Consider the following 23,896-nt stretch of genomic DNA (forward strand, 5'->3'; position numbering starts at 1 on the left):
TTTATTTAGACCTTTTTTATACTGCATATAACTCCATATGGGGTAGGTTATTTGGCGTGTAAATATTGTATTTTCCACATTATTATACTTAAATAGCTTGAATATACTAACTAAAAGAAGTAACACGAATAATTTGAATACATGTAATAACAATTTGCTGTTATTGGACAATGATAATATTAGACTTATAAGTTGTATAATTTTATAAGCTTCTCTGCAAATTTAAATTAATAATTATAATTGTAAAATAAAAGAACAGGGAAGTTTCTCTGTTGTATAGTAGATTTGAAGCTTATCGTCTCGTCATATAGTTGTTTATTGTAAGTATGGATAAGTTAAACTTAATCAATAATCAAAAAGTTAGGTATTCAGATCATATACGGTGTGCACTTAGGCAGCCTTCTATATTTATAACAATTTTATTATTTACTTATATTACCATTATTTAATATAGGTAAATAATTACATAAATTTATCAGTAATATTACTATTAGTTATTTAATTTTCTATTAGTAATAAGTATAGCAGGTTAAACTATTTTTTAACAAACACATCGCATATATTTTATTATTATAATATTATAGTCAACTCGCAATATAACGAAAAATTAAATGTACTTTTAACCCCTCGATGTAACAAATTTTTACAATTATGGAACATGATGTTACGAATTTTTAATTTTTATTAATATGAGATTCACATCTGCTGGTGTATAATGACTACGAAAATAAAAATAGCTTGCTATTGCGGCATTTGGTTCAGCGATTATTATACGATAAGATAAAATTCATGTCGATAAATAATGACTTTATAACGTTATTGAAACCTCTACGTTATCGTTTTGGCTTAGTTTCGTTGTTGTGTCAAAACCGATCGCACGCTCGAAATTTCGCATGTCACGTATATGAGTTTAAAACGAGTGTTTGTCAACTTCTGACAAGAAAAGAATAATTAGAATACTAAAAGAATATGTGTTCTTAAATAAAAATTAATGTGTATTTGTAGTGTGTTAATTTATATTTTGAATTTTCTTTTAAATCTCGTTAAAACGAATTTTGTTGGTTTATGCTCTTGATATAATAGATTTCGATGTAAAGAACTTTCAATATACCGACTTTTTCCTCGGTCCCTTGAAATTCGTTATATCACGAGTTGACTGTAATATATAAATGTTATTTACTTATAAGTTATAATGCAATAATGACATTCCGTGTAATGGTGTAAAATACTGTGAATAGGTTTGTGGTAGAAATAGTTTAAAATAAAATTAGTCTATATATTTTAAAAATTTCATATTTTATAGAAATAATTATAATATATTAAGCAATAGTGAAACATTTAGTCTTTACGATTTATATTTTTGAATTGTATCAATATAATTAAAATTGTTGGAAGGAAAATCGTTATTTTTTATTTAAATTCCAATAGATTTACACGTATATCCTAATCAACTATGTAGTGCGAATTATGAAATGTTCAAATGTAAACCTTTATAAAGCCTTTATAATGTGTGAGCAGAGTAGGAAGGTGTTGCATTATATTAATATTATTAATTATTAGATACCTATAAAATTCTAAGTATATAATACAATTTAGTTTTAAGTTAAACTTTTGAAAATATATCTTTTCAAATTATTCTTTTGGGATCCATTGGAAAGTGGCAATTTTCAAAATTTATCCAACAACGACTGATCTTGTTTTCTTATTCAAGAAGCCTACTCTGTATTCTACTCTCTTACGGAAAGTCGAAAAATATGTAAATAATTCAAAACACTTTGGAAAAAGTAAACAAGATGAAACAAAATATTTTTGAATAATGACATGAAATAAATCTCTTGTGATATATAATATTAAAGTTAGAAAAATATATCTGAAATCAGTAATTGTTTTTCAATTTATTTTTACTATTTCTTTTATTCTACTAAAACCATTGTTAAAATTAAGTAGTTTGTAGAAAGTTTGAAATTTATGATTTATCATATTTTTTCTGTACACATTAGTTGAATATTTTTAACTTTTTAAGGATTTATAAATCGTCGTTATTGTCAATACTACCTATATATTCAATGAATTTAGGCATTTATAAATGTATAAATACATTATTTAGTATTTAGTATGATAAATTAACATCGTTTAAGTATCTGATAAAATTAAATATTTGTGTGTATGCCTGAATATAAAATAAAAAAATGTATTTAAAAACAGTAGAGTTTATGCGTCTATTGTATTTGTATCCAACTAGTGAATAATTTATTACCATTTATTGTAATTAATTTTGGACACATTTAAAATCTGTCACAAACTAATTACTAAAGAGTCAACAATTTTCCTCATCCATTTCAATACTAATGTGAAAATAAAAGTACCTATAAATTATATTCTGTTAGAAAATGGTTTTTTTTTTATATAGTCTTTAATGAAACGAACCATCTATACATAGCTATAGAACGGTAATCACTCGGCTTGAATTAGAGGTTATACCAACAATATATACAGGTATATTAAGTATACTAGATTATAAGAGTGTAATTTTCTCTTTTTTCTATTTTATTTACTACCTAAAATTTCGTTGATGGAAAAACTAATTAAATGTACTATCATATAGTCTAAAGGTTTGTCGTCTCGTTAACTCTTTGTAGGTTCATTCTGCCATTTCTTTAGATTCATAATAATGTATCTAATATGCGAGTATATGTGTGCGACATGTGCGTGTATGTGTACATGAACGTATTAAACCTTGCAGATGCGGGTATAACAAGAATATAGGAGGGTTGGTAAAAATACTACAATGCGTTAACGTTATTTTGGCTAAGTCGTATAGTTGATCCGTTGCCAAGACTATTAAACATCGTAGGATTTTGTAACGAGCTCTGAGTTAACCTCATCAGAAGGCTCGATGAAAAAAATAAGAAAAAACAAACCTAATCTAAAAGAACAAAAAAAAAAAAACGGTGGTTGTCTTGTTTGCGAATGTTCATTTTTTATTATTATTATTATCGCTATTGGTTATTATTTTTTTTTTCGATTATATGGAAAACCCGGCTAAGACAATATGCATCGAGATCTGAGTATATTATAATAAAATAATTATAATTTATCGTTATTCTCAACCCCTATATTAGCTAGTCCTCGCACAACTACATTAAAGTTAACTTTTTTTTTTCGTTCTCTTTTTCTTATAATTATTCGTATTTCTCCGCCGAAGACCCCTAAAATAAAACATACAGTTTTTAAACCTATCGTTAATGCAACTAGAGATGCAATTTGTGGATGCTGATCGTTAAAATTATTTAATTATAACTTATAAAAACTGTGTTTTGGTTATAAAAATGATTAAATATTATTTATTAAAATATTATAACCAATTAATAAAAATGATATAATAATTATGTAAAATGTGTTCTAGTGATAATTGTTATTTGTTCGTATACTGTAGAGATTTCAAATATTTACTAAATATTCATATAAACTATAGTTAAATATTATCTTATTAGCTATTATAACTTTCAAAACATTGTAACTCTTAATGCGCCGTTTATAGATATTTGAATTTTATTGAGTTTTTTTCAATTTATGTAAACTATTTGCGAATATATCAATGATAAAATGTTTGTTTTTACTAAAAAAATTCTTAAAATTGACCTTGAGTTCTTTATTAATATTTTCTGAAATTACTGGAATAGTCTATTCTATAGTCCATTGACTGAACAATTGAATTTCAAATTTTTACAAAATTTGTGAAGATCTCGAAAATGTACAAAATATTTTGAAATTAAAAATGTATATAATTTTTAATTTTAATATCTAAGGCTTAAAAATATAATAAAGAGTTTCTTATGATTTATTCTAACAGAAATCTTAAATTAAAAAAAAATCATATTTACAATTATTATTGTTCTTTTAGACATTAGACAAAAAATTGGATATTTAAACAAAAAATAACGATTTTAATTATGTTCTTGTAGTAGTTGTAATTCATAAAGTGTTATTCGTAATGGCTTGAAACTTTTTGCCGTTGCTTACGTATACTATTATTTTAATTTACACATTCAAATTTCCAATATATTTTTATGAATTGAAAGCTTCTTGTATCACCAATTTAATCATGCTATATTGTCATCCTTACTTACCTATATGGTAAAATAGTTTATTTACTTGTAAGTTGTAAGTTCATAAAAAAGCTAGTAATATTAATTATTATATGAAATAATATTATAATAATATAACTATAGATACACATTATGTGATTTGTTTTTGCAAATATTAGTTTAATCTATAGGCGGTACAGTATCTATAACTAACAAAAAAAAATTTACCTACTAGATATTAATTCATAATAAATATATGGGGTGCAACAATGTAAATATTAATTTTCGCTTAGAATCATTATTTATCATAAATTCCTACTACAAACTCAGCTCTTATAAATTATAAGTTATAATCATTGTCCATTGAAATCAAATTTAAATCATCCCCAACATAGTCTCGACTACATATATACGATGCCTACAATAGAGGACATAGCAGTGTTTTTTTTCTTTTACAACCTTTTATCGCATAATCACTGCCAATAAATATAAAAATCTTATTTTTATATATTTTACATTTATAATAAAGGTTGTAAATTTGTATTCTATAGCTAGAGAAACTTTATTGTATATACACATATTAAAGACAATAAAATATAATAAATGTTACGGATATGTATTTTTTTTTATCTTTTACTTTATTTTGATCTCATCAATTTCGGATGTTAGTAGAATTACATTCAATCTTTGCTTTAAAATATTTCCCATAAATTATACAATACTAATGAATAAAGTTATTAATATTTAGGTATAAATCCTTATGTTTAGGAAATTACTAATGGGAATCTGATAAAATGTTATTTTTATCGAATTGTTTTCAAATTTTTAGGATTGAAAACAATAATAATTGTTGTAATAATTTGTATATGATATTATGGAGTTTTTATATTCAATAATAATATTATGGATAATGTTTATGAATGTGAAAAAAATGCAAAAATTTAATTTGTCAGAAGTGGGATTCGAACCCACGCCCACAGAGTGGACTGCGACCTGAACGCAGCGCCTTAGACCACTCGGCCATCCTGACGATGTTGTTGTCAGTATTTATTGTCGTTATTTAACTGTATCACTTATGATTAATTTCAACATAATAGTTGTCTAATAATAAATAAATAACGGATCTATTACACCAAGGTTCAACATGTTCTTTATACATTTATCAATAAAAGCATTTAAAACACACATTTTAATATTTAAATACAGCGATATGATAATAAGAATAAATACAATAAATGTCATCGATTGTTGTAGATAGGTAGATAATAATATAATGCATTATATTGGTACGTAAAAAACTAAGGCATGATTACAGACATAGGCGTAACTAGAGAGGTGCTTGGGTGGGCTTCAGCCCTCCCCCCAAATTTTTGTATAAATGTATGTGCATATAAACATATTAGTATTAACTTTATTTTTTCCTACAATATTACAAAATATAATGTTTCATATAAACAAATAATCATTCAAATCAGTTGTATATAAACACCAATAGAAACAATAAATAATAATTAAATTAAAAAGAAAAATTGATATAGGTAAACATTTTTAGGAATTTAGCCTCCCCCAACTTAAAGAGTTAGTTACGCTTATGATTACAGAGGTACCTATATAATTTAAGAAGACAAGACGAAAAACAGTTTTTCAGAAGTCATCATTCTATGCGGTGACCGCATAGAACACCAGTAAAACACTGTTTCAATAAAGTGCTCTATATTTTGGATTGTGTACACCTAGGTATTTATTAAATTGTATTCGAGTACGCGCGGTATGCGTATACGACCTAATTGAATCGTGTGAATATCTGATAACTCCGCAATATGTGCATATTCCAGCAAGGAACCTGTACCTGACGGCTATAACTTCGGCTCAGATCGTAATTACAGACGACACATATCGTCGGACTAAAAATGATGAAGTTGGGAAGTTTATTAATTTACAAGACTACATTTCACCGTAAACTTATCATGACAAACATAATGTTGTGGCACTATACGTCTTCAGACCACTGTCCACTATTGTTCCTATTAATACGCACATTCTACAGTGTCGTCATTAGGTCTGGTGGAGCGGCAAGGTGGCCATTTGTACCTCGTCTGATTTTAAAAGCATCTTGATAGGCCGGTGTACTGTTGTTGCTGTTTACCTGTTGTGCCATTACCTGTCTATTATTAGAATATTTATTGGAAGTATTATATTATTGTGTACTTCAAATTTTTTTTAATTACTGTTACAACTTACAAAGATAAATTGATCAAATAATAGGTAGTTGTAATAATAGAATATATTTATAAATAGACGCACGAAGATGTGTATGTAAGTTACGACGATGAAAAATAACGCGGTAACTCGCTAGCAAGTGATGTCAAGTAGGTAAACCACGCTACCACGGTAACTATCTATTTTAAACCACGGTACCTATATATTTTGAACCACGGTCTACGGTAGAGATGACCGCCGTCAATAAATATGTTTAAAGCCGAATTTTCATTACCCCGAGCTGTGTTGCGTTCCGCATATTTAACAGATGTAGGTTACAAAATGTTGGTAACATGTTACAAACAAGTTGAATTGTACGGATGACTAAATAATTATATATAACCGCAATTTTTTTACTGAAATTTTCCTCCGCTGTTCGATTCTAGATCAAACCATTTTTGTCGTCGTCCACAAACGCATAATTGTATAACTCAATAATATATCGTGAAGTATTAAAGTGAACTTAAATACCACTCAATAATATAGTAATGACGTGTAGTATACGATGATGAAATCAGTCTTATAAAGCATGCCTATATTATATGCGAGCCCTGTTACTTTTGGTCCGACAAACGCGTCGCCTGTTTTCTAAGGATTATGTACCGAGTGATGCGTCAAGGTAAGACTCACATTAGTCACCTAAGACATATAATATGTATATAACTATATATTATTCAAAAACATCTCGTACTAGGACACCTCTATGAACATAATTTTATACTTATTGTAGTTTCGCTGAATATAATATGTAGATACCTATGTATAGCTATACAATACGTATAAAATCCAAATAAAAGGTTTATAAAGAATAAACTGGTCCTATTATCCTCTAGCCCTTAAAATGTAAAAAAATATTTTGATCTCGTGTATACCAGATACCTACTTATAAAAATCAGAACTTGAATAAATTTAAAAAAAAACTTGAATAAATGTATAAGTATAACCTCTATGCATACAATTAATTATTAATAAGCATAGTAGCATATAATATAATATATTGTGTAGTATTAAAAATCACTATAGATATATCCATATATAGTAGATGATGTACGATATAGGTTATAATATTTATAAGTATTGTATTATTATAAATACATTTTTTTTTATTCAAACTCAATATTTGACTTGCTTATGTGCTATGTTTTTTTCTTGAAGTTTTAAATATTTGTATTTTATTATTAATTTTTGTTTTGAGTACATATCTACATAATATTACATAACTACATAATGCAATATGTTTTATACTGTTTAGTTAACATTAAACAAAAATAATAATAATTGTTAGTAGAATAATTGATATTAATTTATTAATAATGTCAAGGCTAAATAATCCAGCATTCCAGTTCATTATACTTTCCTACCCACAATGAATATTTTAAAGTCGTAAAGTAAAGTATGTACCTACACTTTTGTATTCTTTCATTTAATTTTCTTTTGAGTAAAATGTAGAATTGTTATTGTACATGAAAATACTCAAAGTTGAATCGAAATTGGCGAACAATCTGTACTACTGTACGTCGATACTTCTTAAGAATACTTACACTTATAGCCGTTTCCTGTTGTATACCTGCCTTATCCGCCGAGTATTTTCTTAGATTTTATTTTATTCCTTATTTGACCCACCATTAACCAGCTCGTTTGAACGTACTGCAACCTTTTTGTAGATACGTTTCTTTGTAATCCTGGTAGATCCTTTTGATTATTAAAGGTATTTATTTTCTTTTTAGTCTATGTTCTTTGATCATTTCTCTTTTTAATATAATATATCATATTATCATTATTAATACCATAATTACCACATACGAGTGTATTACCTACAGATATCATTTTTGATGATAAACATGAGAACCTTCAAATAAAATGTATTTTATAACAATAAAAACAGAAAACAATCATGTTTTATCATGTAAAATGTATTAACAATATAATGCATAAATATAATATATTATACATTTAAAATTATATTGTATTGTATATTATATTTGAGACAGAATATCAGAAATATAGTTATTTTAAAATTGCTACGCGTTATTCATTCTCTATTAAAAAAAAAAAAAAAAAAAAAACAATTAATTTATTATTTTTTAGTAATTTAGCATCAATTAAAAATGGCGATTAAGAACTTTTTAGAACACTACGTACTAAAAAAAAAAAAATATTAACAATAACAATATTTATATTATGTATATCATAGAGAAATTTTATTTCACCTTTATTTTACATGATTTTTTATGTAAAAATATGTTTACATTTAAGTGTTGAAAAAATATTAATTTTTAACATCCTTAAAACTATAATATCAAATAATATTACTTATTGTTCGCATATATAGTACATAGCGAAAATTAAATAAATATAAAATCAATGGGTACATTTAATGTTTGAATAAAAAAAAAAAATGTATTAAGAATTTTAAATGGTTTTATTGGACATAATATTAACAAAGTTAGTTTAACATGGGCGTAGTTAGGTATAATTATCTTTTGGGGGCTATAATATAGAAAAAAAAATTCCAAAAACTCCCTAATACTTACAAAATTTCAATTAAAAGTAAAGATTACAGTTTTCAGAAAAAAACAATTTATGTCTGACTCCTTCTTAACCTGACAATTTAATTTACAATATTTAAAAGTCAATTAATGTAATTTCAGAATGCTGGGTTGAATATTGTTAATATCATCCAGTATTGAGTGTATTAACAAATTATCAATTTTAAATTTATTATTTACTGTATTTGGATCATTCACTGCAATGTCTTCGTTATCTTTAGTTGGTGATAATATTTTCTTGTTAGACTTTTTCTTTCTATTCAATATAATGAACATTTTTAAAAGAAAAAACAAGAAACAAAGAAACAAAGAAAGTAAAATTAATTAAATATGTATGAAATATGATTTTAAAAAGAAAAAAACAGACGTGTGGATTCGCAGTACACAAGCTAACAACAGATTAACAGAGCTCAGTTTCGAGAGAAATTCTGAAATAAATAAATAACTATTACGTAATAATGATAATAATAATATATATTTATAAAATTTATGATAAAATTAAATAATGTATATGTAACCTATGTAAGTACAGTAATATTGTCAATAAAAATATATTACACTGTTAATATTTGAAGCCTTGATAAATTTCAGGGTAAATTATAAAACAATTTTAAACTAATTTCGGATAAAATGTTTTAAATAAAAGTAAACACCGTGAGGGGGCTACAAAAGTTTCTGTGGGAGCTGTAGCTCACATAATATCCCCCATGCATTGCATACTACGCCCGTCGCGCGTCGCTCATGTAGTTTTATTATTTTAATCAAGTATCAATTTAAAAATGGTATTCTTTGCACGTAAAGGGTTGGTAGGTACTATTTATACGAGGAATTGGACATTGAAGCGGTTGCATTTACATATAAAATAAAATTTGATTATTACGAGTACAATCTTAATGGAACCATTATTTTTGTAGATGTAGGTAGTTCGGTAAGATATATCTTTTTTTTTAGAAAATTGGGATTCTGTAAAATGTGATATACCTACTGTATAAACTATATTAATTTATAACCGTATATATTCTATTTGTATTAACTTCAAATTTTCAAATGTTTTTTTTTTGTTCATAGTTTAAATATGTCATATTAATATTTATCACGAGCAGTCTAAATCTCACTGCTAGAATAATATTAAACGGACTAGTACACATTCAACCAATAATGTTAATTAGATAATATTATAATATGATATACGATATACCTACAATAATAAATAGGTAATTCAATTAAACTAAAAATAATCGTTGATTCACCCTACTAAGTTTTATAAAATATATTCTTTTTTTTTAAACTTTGTTGAATATTTATTTTATTACAATTTTAACAAATTATAAGTGTATATTATTTATAAAATTAAAAAAAGTTCTATAAACCTATAGTCCTACTAGTATTCAAACGATTTTTATTAAGTAATTAAAAAAATATGCATTATAAGGTCTTAAAACATTTAATTATTATTTAAATAAATTAAAATTGTCTATACCCAATTAAATTGATTCTAGAGTAATTTTATACACATTTACAATTAATATACCTATCTACTGTTAACTAATACTAATAATACGATAATTTGCATGTACCACGACCACTACAGTATGGCACACATACGGATACTTGTATTCCACGGAAAATCGGTTAATAAACTACTAAAAACTAATTAAGATAATAGGTACTATAATAGTATTATTTAATTATTTAATGTTCAGGGACTAGGGCAAATTTAGGAATTTACCGTAAGAATAACGTGTATTATTCCATAAAAAACAGTAACTCAATAGTTTAATAAAATTAGATACTTGTTATTTTATTATAAATTTAATATTTATTTTTTTGTAGTAAACGTGATATATCGTTAATTCTTATAGAACCTAAAAATAAAATAGTGACCGTCATGATTATATTAGATTCTTACTTTAATATTTGTCATTGAAGTACATTTAAAGTCTCGCTTTGAGATGATAAAATATATCGTTTTTCAAACGACACGGACGGATTTCTTATCGTTGAGCAGCTGAAGAAGTGCTGAACATTTCTTTCATAGAATAATATCGTCCAACTACGATCACAGACTTCTGTCGCTCTTGAAACAAAATTAAATATTTGAGAAGTGTTTTATTAAAAACCCTATTCAACCTTTTTTTTATTGAATATTTTAATTATAATAAATCAAGAAAACAATAAAAAATAAACATATATTTTTATTATAATCGATATAAACATCGGGCAATAATATATTTTACAATAGATACATAGATTATAGATACGACGTTAGGTACCTTTGCTTTCAATATGTATGTATAGCATTTTCACTTAGTTAATATTATTATTAGTAACGATTTTCTACATGAAAATGAAATTAAAGGTTGAAAGTGCATTTCTATGATGTTTTGTTCACCTTGGACCATAGTAGTTAAACTGCGGCTACTCTGTTGGACATTTAATACACAAATACATATAATATGCCGTTCCTTGCACAACCAATGGTCTATAGTATGAAACTATAACTAGTTAATTGTTACTAGTTATCAAGTGTTGCAATAATTAGTTTGAGTATACGAGAATATTATATATTTTAATTGCATTTTACAAATATATTTAACTGGCGGAAATGATAGTTATATGACTAACAATGATAAATGTCCATTAGATACTATAAAATAATAATTTATTTAAATTTTAAACAACATCTGCCTATAATATTATTATGAAATCGTATAGTCTATATTTAGAAATACGGCAAGTAAATAATATTATGAACCATAAATATATTATAATAATAGAAACGGAATGTCATTATTGCAGAGGGTATCTATTGATAGAACCTTTCAACTAGAACGATACGTTTAACCAAGAAATCATCATAATACACTCACTAATCATTTTAATTAGTAATATAATATACATTAAAAAACATATTGACATATTGTATACCATAAAACACAGGAACTATTACCAATTACCATGTAAATATTGATTAAACTAGCTACTTAGTAAGCTGGTAAAATTCCGGTCCATTGTCCAACACAAGTGTAAAATAGATATCGTTATAACGAAATAGACTATAGTCTATAGTAACATGTTTTAATAATCATCGAATATGAAAATTAATTTTGAACGAGGGTTGTATTACGGTGATATTACAATGATATTATGATATGACTACGAACATAGAGATAATATTACACTCCCACACTTAACAATATTTCGATATCAGTCGGTCGATGAAGTTGTAAAAAAAATGATTAATAGCCTATTTCTTTTTGTGTGTGTGTGTGAAGGGTATTATAATAATATTACCAACTATTTTAGTTCCATGTAATATATTATAATATTATTTAGGAAATAATTAATCTATTAGGTAGCCGTTCTGAATTCACGTTAATTTTACATTGATAGTGTAATAAAATGCGATCGGCAAATCGATTTTCTTCCATCTTTGTTCTCAAATAAGGTGTAATCATTATCAAAGTCAATAAACTCGGAAGCTGTATGCTATAACGCTCACAACTTATTAATCAATTATCTAGTTTATTATCAGGTTTTAATAAATGCCTACACGGAACACAGCAGTAAACAGTTATATGTAAAATATTATGCAAGTTTCTATACAGAAACGAATACCCGTACTACACGAACAAAAATATACAAATACATATATAAATTTATACACGGAAATACAATTCAATGTATTATTATTTTTTTACTGTATACATATAATAAAAAATAACATTATAATATAATCTTAACGGGTAGGTATCTACTATCGTCTGGGCACTGGGCGATGGGCGTATATTTATTACTAATGATACAAAATTGCATTGGAGTTAAATTAATTTTGTTGAAATCAGTACTCATTGATTATTAGAAATTGGGTTAAAGAAGTTTTTTATGTAATAAAAATACTAAAAAATAAAAAAAAATTAACCGCACTGTATTTAAGAAATTTCAACTACTATAGATGGTATTGAAATGATGTCATTTTCCTAAAGAGAGATATATTTTTTGGATGTTCGAAACAACATATTTTAAGTTTTTATTATTTGTGTAGGGTAATTAAGTATATATACCAATAGGTGTTTTTTTCATATAGGAACCTATGAGTAACTTTTACCTGCTTTTTCTTTTGTGAGAACATATATTTGCCTTGTTAAACTATTGGTAGTATGCTAAAATAGGGAAAGTGCTTGTCTGATCTATTCTTGAATCTACCACCACTAAGATCTCGGTGGGTACGTAATACTGTATAAATATGATGTACCTAAATGTGAAGGTTATTACCTTAATTGAATACTTTAATTAGAGTTTAACCTAAACTAGTCAAAAAAATGTATTTTTAAAAACTTCTTAACTCATAACTAATAAGCTAATAGGCATTGGAATATTGGATAATAATTCTAAGATTTCTTAATGTATGTATAATAATTTGGTTTTTCAGCAAGGTTATTTTATTAATAATTCGTACGGATAAAATTAAAAATTATTTATTTTATTTCATTTTTTGTAATTTGAGTAATAGAGAACATTTAAATAAATAAATATTCAGGGTGTTCTGTAATAAATTGATATTAATTATAATAATTCAATAATGGTAAATATGTCTTATGACATAGAAAATATCGTCCGGGAAATTTAAACAATTCCAAATTAAGTAATATAATTCAATATAATATATTAATTACTAAGTACTCGTATAGTCGTATGTCAATCGAATGAATTTTCCTATCAACATTTATCCAGTTGGTGATCTTTTAAGAAAATAATAGAATAGATTTCAAGTAATATGAATCAGAAATTCATGAAATATCTAATTAATTTTATATTTTAGGTGGATGGCGAATCTATTGATTTTACAATAGTGTATCTATTATCATCTTTTACTAAAGACTTTTAGCATAGTAAAAATGCTTCAATTTCAAACTTAGGTGGTAATTTGTGGCAGCAGATTGGATTATGTTAACATTTTGATGAGCAAAATTATCTGATACTTATATTAATAAACGGAAAAAACAAAACAAACTAAAGAAAAACAGGAATTTTTACGCTAAATAGGTTTTTGTCAAAATTGATATCTTAATTTTGTTATAACTATAAAAATCGAATAACTATGGAAACTTGACATTTTCACTAAGTGTTTAAATTACCTTTTTTATATAAAAAAAAAATATACTTTAAAGTTTAAATAAACATTTTTGGGTTGTGATGCAAAAATATTAACAATATCATATTTGAATTATTTATTTCCTATAAGACCTTAATTAGTCAATGAAAATATCCGTATGTGTAAATAATATAAATAAAAAATATATATTGAAATATGCCCTTTTGCTATTTAATATCGTTTATAATGTTTATATAGAGAAAAATATTAAAATGCCAGTGTGATGTAAGATCGTTTATGATTTCAATCCCACCTAGAATTATAAAAATATCAAACTAAAGAAGTATACCTACCATGTACTGCATATACTTACGGTTTTTGATGTTGTATATTACTAATTATTATATTTCGTATAATATATATTTTGAATTTTTATAAAATTCAGGTAAAACAAAGAATTTGTATGCATTATTAATTATTAATCTATCTAAAGTTTACTCATTATTTTTCTAGATAATTCAAATAAATTAAAACTTATAGCTGCGTGGGATTAATAATGTTCCCATATTAACTTTATTTTGCTATAAAATATTTTCAGAACTCTATAGTTCCTCTTAACTTAAAGAACTAGTTACGTCTATGGCATAGATATGTGATTTGATTTAGAAATTTTATTTTCTTGTAAATATATTTTGTTATTGCTCCTTAGAATGATAATGTTTTTCATAACTTTGCTGTATTAATAGAGCATAATATTTATTATGTATAATAATTTAATTTATTATACTGTATATGAATATTTTTCAAAATTTTCTTTTACATTTTATTTACGGATGACATTGAAATATTTAGTAAAATAGATTCACACATTGATTTTTTTACGCAGAACTTTGTACCATCTTTACATGGCCTCGAAACGTTAATCTCTATCTTAATCTAAACAAAGTCACTAAAGTGACATTCCCCAAAAAACGATATACGTTATCCAAGGAAGTTAAAATTCCCTTTGTAATCCTTCTCCGTCTTTTATTAAAAATCTAAGTTTTTATTTAACTCCTTCCTTCAGTATTTTGGGATAGGTTTCAAAATCACGTAATATATCTCTATGTATCTCTACCACCTGTATCCGCACTCCTTTTTTCTGTTTGATTCGTTTGATAACTGAGAATTTAGTGATTACTTGGCATCAATTCATTTAATATGATCAGATAAACATTGAATAAGTTCAAAACTGCGTCCGTTAATTGTAGTAAATAATATGAATACTTACAAAGCATGTTTTAGCTCGAGTATAACATATTTAAAGTGTTCAAAATCAATTAAATAAGAGATTAATTTTTTTAAATAATCTACATAGTTCCAAATAGTTTTTGAAGAAATTATACATGAAGAAACAAATGAAACGATTATATTACAGTTTAAATCTGTTGATAGTTCAACAAGAATATTATTAATAATGAATAGTAAGTAATTATATTTTCTATTTGCATACGAGATTGTAAATAAAATATAAACTCATTGGCTGTGTATACAAATTTATTTCAAACGCTATTTAATAATTTTATTTTAATGCAATGTACCATGAAAATAATTAAGTTCATCGATTACTAAGGTGGAAAGTGGGTACATAACCGATCTGCTGTACAGTAGGCGTGGAGTGGTTTACTGTTATGAATGTGTCAAATTTGAATTCAATGATATATCATTGTATATGAAAAACGATTTTGAGCGGAGACAGTCTGTCAGTTTAATCACTAAGTACATTTAATGATATATTTTTTGATATTGATATTAAAGTAATTTATATTATAGTGTTACAGTAAGTAAATTTAATTTTTCTGAAAACATTGAATTTATTATATTATCAATATTCACGTATTAGAATAATAATAAATATAATTTATACCAAATTAATCTATTACATTAGTAATATTAACTTTTGATTCGATAATATCCCTTAACTTAACACAGTATGAATAGGTTCATGGTATAAATAGGTAATATATTAAAATTAATCTACATGTTTTTACAATTTCATTGCGTATAGTAAAATTTATAATATATGTAAACGTATTAAGTTTACGGATAATGTGTTTAAATAACAAAAAAAAATAAATATCGTTATTATTTGTTTAAATATGTGAATTTCTCCAGGTCTGAACTTCAAATGTCCATCAAAAATAAACGTGTAAATATATTTTTTAGATTTTTAGTTCTAGTTTGAATTATATATTTTTAAGTTTTTTATACAGATATAATTATAAATTATGTGACATTTTGTATTAAATGTCCAAAATTCTGATATAATGAATAATTTTTTTATTGAAATTTAAACCATCTATATTATTTTACAGTCCAAGTAGATAAATCAGTAATGTACTTCAATGCTCGGACATTGTATACAATGTCTAAGATGTTTGGGCAAAGTAAATAATTCATAGGTATGTAATTCCCATAATCCATATAAACTATAGTCACTGTATACTATGTCGTAGTAAATAATGTTAATACTGGTGTAGGTGATGTGAAAAACTCATTTTTAATTTTTTGAGGCACCACCTTATAATTGTTGGCCTCTCATTGGCCCAACTTAGAAAAAATCTTGGCGCCACTACTATATATTATATACAGATATAACTTAAAAGGAGTCAAAATATTTTGAAAATTATTATTTAAACACTGTGAAAGTTTGAAGTTTTTATGGTTAGTTGTTTTTTATTATAACAAAATAAAGAATTCAATTTTGTGGAAAATTTATTTAGCGTAACAATTCCAGTTTTTGTTTTGTTTTGTTTTTATGTTTTTCCCAATTATTAAAATAAGTACTAGATAATTTTATTATTGGTTCCACAAAATAGCAACTAGATCCTATCTACTACCAGAAACCAACCACAAAGTTTAAAATTTTGGTATTTTTATTACCCCAAAAAGAGAAGACTGACACATGAAAAAATCACACACACACAAAAATCAATACATTCATCCTTCTGTTCAGAATCTAAAAATACCGAAACTAAAATCGTCGTTATAAAAAGAAAAAATTGATTTTATTTAGCATAAAAAAACACAAATAAGATAAAAATCAATTTTATATATTTATTCATATTTACTTAAAAATGTTCTAATAGTTATTTGAAATTTAAATTTAATTTACATTCTCCAAATATTTACAAAACTACAATGGAAAGTTTAATTATTACAAGTTGTGTAAAAAAAAAAAATAAATAAAAATACATTAATACGTTAAGTAAAATATTATAAATTAATTATATTATAATAGATTGTGTCTGGTATCATTAATATGTTATAAAAATGTAGGTGGTATCGGTATTTGGTATTATCACTTTTTTCTTTGTACTGTGACTCTGCAATACGTCAAAATAACTAAGTCAAAATCAACTAGGTACAAAGTGTACTGAAAAGTTTTGAACTAACTCCAAGCTTTTATAAAATGTTAATGACACATGAACAACGAACGTAGAACAGAGCTTATAGTGAACGGAAGTGAGTGGGGATAGATTGATAAAATACAAGAGTAAGAGTGAGTGAATGAGAGATAGTAGAAATCGTTAGTATCCTATCCAACTGGATTCGCATGTCATGTTCAGGTTAGAAAATGCGTAAATACAGAATTCGAGTTTTCCCCTATTTTAAGTATCTTACGTATTTTTAGTTCTTATCAATCAGTGTTTTGTAAGTATCAAAACAATTTCCACATAAAACTTCAAAGATGGTCCTTTAAACGTCACTGCAAATAACATGAAAATAATTCTTCATATTATAATGTAATTTGCCCGCATCGCTAATAATAAGAAATTTAAAATGTACTAATGATAATAACAATAGTTTTTTACCTGACTGATTTTTATAACAGGTTTTTCTTGGTAAGTATTTAAATTAAATTATATTTACATTTATTTTTCATTTGCATACATGCAAATAATAAATTAAATTTATACTTAATCTTTTTACTTCTATTTTTAGAGGAATATATTTATATTTATTATACATATTATATTATTATTATTTAAAGCGTTTAAGCTAAACAATATGTATGCGAAATGTGATCAGAATAAGAGTAAATAATAGCACTATTTTCGAATACTCCATCAATATTTATGTATTAACAATACTTTGAAGTTATCTTGGATAATTATATTATTATATTTACTTACTTATAAAAATATTAATACACTTTATCGGTTAATTATAACTATGCATTAATACTTGGCATATGTAAATATGTAAAAAAAAAGTTAATCTATTGATTATAACTAGATAATAATTGAATAAAATATACATTATTTATATTACTTAGTATAAAGGATGTTATTATTATATTAGAATATTAAGTATAATACATATATTAATAAGTAATAAGATATTATTCAATTTTATTTTGATATTTATGGCAAGTATTGATATTATTAATCATTTTAATACTATCTGTATTTATTTATTTATGATTATTATGTATACATCAATAGTGGGGTGGGTTCTTGTTAGTGTGTTTTTTTAATATTTATTGAATTGTGTCTTTATGTAAACAAAAGACATTTACTATTTTATTGTATCAAACATTCCGATTTGTTTTGTGGCTGAGTGAGAGGGAGGAGGAAAATCTATTTTAGCAAAGCGCTCTACATTGAGAACTTCTTGATAGGCTAATGTACGCACAATCTAAAACAGCCCCGAAAAGATATAAAAAGATCATAAATAAACATACATATAAAGATAACAAGGGATGCGAGAGGTCGTGTCGGGGGTATCTGAGGGATCGGCCGAGCGAATGTGCGCGCATGTGTTTTGTCAAAAGACCGTCACGAGGGACGAGACGTAAAAAAAGAAACAGCACGGAATCACAATATAAAGTGTCGTTGTATCTTTGAAACTTTTTTCTTAAATCCGAAAAAAAGAGAAATGTGACTTTGGTAGGAAAATATGTCAACGCTATTCGTCACCACCGTCCTCTCTATTATATAGCTCGTATTTCGCCCGATAGCTCTCTGCGCGCCAGTTAATAAGATGAATTCCGTATAGGTACTTTTTCAACGAGCATCCAATAAAAGTTCAATTTTTCACCGCCGCCACTGTGTTGGTCGTTCGGGAATTTAATGGGTGCATATATATAGTCGATGTTATGACATATACTGGGTAGAATGGCGAGGAAGGATAAAGAAATCGGATAACGGCGCTATGTGATATCATAATATTGTATAATATGAATATATAATATAATACCGTTGTCTGTCACAGCTAATAAAACACGTGTGTAAATATACCTATATTATCTGTACAGTAAATGCGCGAATTTTATGAACACGAAAGAATGACTTTGAATCGTTATTTGTAATCTAATCCATATTCTATAGTAGATCCTAATATATAAAAGAACGGGCTATTTTTATGTACCCATTTTGTGAAGACACTATTTATCTTTTTTCCAATTTTTTTTCATAGAGTTGTTCCAAATACCTGTCTGAGTGTCGCCACGTTCAAAATTTTGATTTTAAAGGGTTGAAATCGGTGAAAATAAATTTTTACGTATAATTTGTATATCTATATTCATATGATAATAACAATAGCAATATGCTGATAATGGGAATACGGTACGGCACGGCGCGCGGCGTCCCGAGGGTTTGCAGCTACCTGTGTTTGTGGTATAAGCGGTGGAATTTCGAATACACTATTAAGCCACTCAGTGTTCGTAGCATAAAATTTATCGAACTTCCTGTACGATTCCAACCATTTTCGTGATAACACTAACGAAAAATTAACAATTTCACTTTCAAATAATCCTATATATGTACTATCCCAAATAAAACTATTGTAACGTTCTTGTATAACATTGAATATTAGTTTTTTACTTTTTATAGATGTAACAGATTGAAAAAAACCGTTTTTTCTCACGATTTCAAAAACATCACGAATTTAAAAAACCGTATTGTTATTATTTTTTGAATTAACTGAAAAAAATTATTGGAATACTTATTTTAATACACATAATTATTAAATTTGATTTTATATCTATATCGTGTATACTTATTTGGTTAAAATATAAACCTAAGTATTAATTATGCTGTTCTTATTTACTTTCTGAATTGTTTTCCATTGTTGAAAAATTTGATTAAACAAATAAATACTATTAAAAATCCGATAACAAATTTGAAATATTGTATTGCAGTAAAAAAGAACGTATAAATAAGCGCGTGAGTAACAATATGTTAAAACGTTTATGCGATGTTAAACATAAAGCAAATATTATAGTGCACATTTAGTCTAATACGAGTACTTACCTAGTTACCTATATTTATATCTTCATATCTTATCACGTTTATACTATTAAGTGCCAGAATTGGTATAAATTGACTGACAAATTATCCATATTGCATATAATATTGATAAATTGTTAAAAACTGGTTTTCGCGATAATCCAATTTAGTTTTATAAAAATAGTGTTGGTACGCCGGGATCGTTCCCTAGCACAAAAATAAATGTTGGTTTTTGAATAGCTAAGAACTTTCTCTATTATTTCCATTTGTTCTACAAATGAAAAAATTACGTAATTTTAAGTAACACTCTTTAACAAATAAAAAAGAGCTCAAAATCAATTTTTTTTAATATTTTTAGTACGATATAAAATAGAAAAAAAAAATCAAAATCTATTTTTAGTCTTTTATATTATTCAAGGATACTCATGATTTATATTAACAGTATTTATGATTATAAAGTTATTTATACTATGACCGTATATTATGTACAAGTAAAACAACGAAATACGACGTGATGGGGATAGAAATAAAAAAATATCTTGCAAACGATGCTACTGTTTCCGTGAAATTGGACCTAGAAGGTTGTAACCTTGTATGCTTATTCCCTAGGGTGTGTAGATAATGATTTTATTAAAAAAAAAACATAAAAATTATAATTTTGAATGTATAGTTTTGGCCACGTAAAATGATGTTTTGGACCACTGTGAGGCGTGTAGATATGAATTGTTCAGAGGCGTAAAACACCTGTCATCGTCTAGCTCAATTATATAAATTATAAAATAAATTTTTTTCGTCTTTAAAACACAACAATAATGTGTGTTCATTTAAGAATTTAATTTTGAGAAAGCAAAAACTACACATGGGCGAAGTCGGATAATTCAGCTAGTATAATATTATAAATCGATAAATTATATGCCTAAATTTCCTTGCAGTTCTTAGACATTTATTATGATATTAACATAAAACACTATACATGCAAGTCTGCGCTTTAATAAGAAAAAAATTTGAAACATTTTTGTCGATGTTATTCCACTTTTGGTGCTTGAAAAAAAACTGCTGTAAAAATGTACGTTGCAATTATTAAAATATAATATGATTGGTATAATAATGATCAAGTTCTAGGTAAAAATTCCTGGAATACTTATATATATATATATATCGTATTTTGAATATAAGCTTTCAGTGGTATGAAATATCGAATGTATCTTCGAGTGTTTTATAGTTGCTCGTATATTCAGTTATTTAGCTAATCATATAGCAACAAAACATAAGAGAAACAAGTTTTATTATTTTAGAATATAAGTTTTAGGACAACAATAGCTAAAAAAAAATAATAAATATGTTTCAGAGTGGTAGGGTAAGGATCAGATAAAAAATAAAATTTCATTAAAAAAATATTATATATTATAAACTATATGTATTGTTAAGTGAACAAAATAAAACTATATACACCGTGATCTATCTAACATTAAATGTAAAATCTAAATATATTAAAGCATGGTATATTTAAATGAAATAATAAAATATGTATCTACATTATAAAATTATTGACGATATAATTTATCGAGGTGGTTACTGATAAGAATATGTTTTTTTTTGTAAGAATATGATTCATTTGTTTGTTTTTTAACTTTGTTTTGCCTTTTTTATCTGTCCATATGTTTTATTCAATAATAACTGTGTATTGTGTCTTTTCGTTGTTATAAATTGTATTGTTGAAGTTGAATCATATATATTAAAATGTTTAAATCATAAAATGAAAAATCTAATTCTTTGAATGATCAAAAAAATAATGCTTTTTAGAAAAATTATTTAACGTATATGCGTATAATAAAAATAATTAAATTTTATAGTTATTCTTAAAATTAATTTTATTATATTATATATAATAAAAACAATTTTTCAAGAACAATTTGTAAAATAATTATTTAGTATCTATTTTTAGTTACAATTTTAAATAAATATATGTAATAGATAAAGAAATCCAAGTCTAAGTTGTACTTTAATTAAAATGAGTATATTGTGTATATTACTATTATCTAATTTTGGTATATAATTAATAATGTCTTAAAAAAGACATTATATTATAGAGTATAAAAATAACCTACTCTAAAAACTAGTAAACTATTCCTTATAAGTGTATTAAATTCTGTTACATCCGATTTCGATACTACATAATTGATTCTAGCGGTTATTCATGTTAAAATAATAATCCATAAAAAAAATGTATAATTATTTTTTAATAAAACAAATTCATTTTTTTTTTCAGAAAATACTACAAGTTATAACGGTAACACGATTACAGATGCAGAAGAAGAGACGGAAAAAATTAGTCCATTTTGGTCGTTTAATGACACCGTTGACTTGACGAAATATGAACAGTTTGATCATCAACGTTTTATTGGTAAGATTATTTTTTACTTAATTTACTTATGTCAATAAATATTTAATTTTAATTTGAAAAGTTTTCTTTTACTTATGGTGGATTCGACAATTATACGCAAAATGCACCAGTATCAATTATTATAGTTTATTATCATTTATTTTTAAAGTTAAAATCGAACTACAATCAAAGTAATAAATATTTACAATCAGGAATAATGATAATGATTTTATTTGTTAATTTGTTTTGATTGTTATGTTGATTGGGCGATGGTAATGTTTCACTAGAAAAAAATACTACAGTGCGAATTGTATACCATGGTTTTTTGCATATGAGTTGCGTCATGGATTTTTTTTTTTTTTGAATGTGTAAACATTACATTCTAATTAAATTATATAATATATTAAGTAAAACACCTATTCATATATATAAATAAAAAATGTTTTTCTTCCCGTTTTTATACAGCCTTACAGTCTTATAAAATTCATGACTTTTATTATTTTGTATAGTAGTAGCAGAAAATTCTGCCCACAATGAAGGAAGAAAACTAGCTTCCGGTAAGATATACGTTTCTTACGTATATAATCTATGAATATATCAAATTTGTCATCTAATGATTTTATAAATTATCAGTGGACCATTTGATTACACCGTAAAAGTAAAACTAGGACATGAGTGGTAAAACTACTATAACAACTGAATTTTTTATGTAAAATACAATATATTCAAATTTGACAATTGTGTGATTTTCGTTGTAATTATAATTGCATTGATGATAATATGTCACGTCATAAATTATACACATTATACATCATAAAATTAGAAATGTATTAAAGTCCGAACATAATCATGTGGTTACAAGTACTATATGAGTACATCTTTTCTTTGTGTTCTTTAACTCTATTTATATTTCATAGGTATAATACTTTTTAGTAGTTAGGGCAAAATTCGAATGACTCGAAACTATACCAAGAATCAATTAGTATTTATTCACATTTTTCATAGATATGGGATGTGACGTAGTATTTAATTTTAATAATTTTATACATAACTTCATGAATATGAAAAATGACAAACAATTTGCTTCCAAGAAAGAAATGGCAAGTTTATTGGTTGGGCCTGAGTTTTTAGAAATTTTAATATACGGTATTAAAGTATTAAAAACTTTTGAGCTTTTGTATTCATTACTTATCGTATTTAAATAGCTTCCGTCAGCAGTATAACGACGCACGATCTAGTTGACGGCTATG

At 25.5% G+C, this 23,896-nt stretch overlaps 1 protein-coding gene and 1 non-coding gene across 4 annotated transcripts in view; one reads left to right on the forward strand and one right to left on the reverse strand.

The window, feature by feature from the left end:
- Positions 1-23,896, forward strand: part of LOC113549082 — a 219,531-nt gene that overhangs the window by 110,564 nt on the left and 85,071 nt on the right. For all 3 annotated transcript variants that reach the window (XM_026950239.1, XM_026950238.1, XM_026950240.1), the window contains one exon: positions 22,533-22,667. In XM_026950239.1, coding sequence (XP_026806040.1) covers positions 22,533-22,667 — 135 coding nt within the window. The remainder of the gene's footprint in view (positions 1-22,532; positions 22,668-23,896) is intronic.
- Trnal-cag lies at positions 5,036-5,118 on the reverse strand. Its single transcript has one exon. It is a non-coding gene; the product is annotated as a tRNA-Leu (tRNA).

The sequence above is a fragment of the Rhopalosiphum maidis genome, chromosome 1 (genome assembly GCF_003676215.2).
Source record: "Rhopalosiphum maidis isolate BTI-1 chromosome 1, ASM367621v3, whole genome shotgun sequence".
Lineage (NCBI taxonomy): Eukaryota > Metazoa > Arthropoda > Insecta > Hemiptera > Aphididae > Rhopalosiphum > Rhopalosiphum maidis.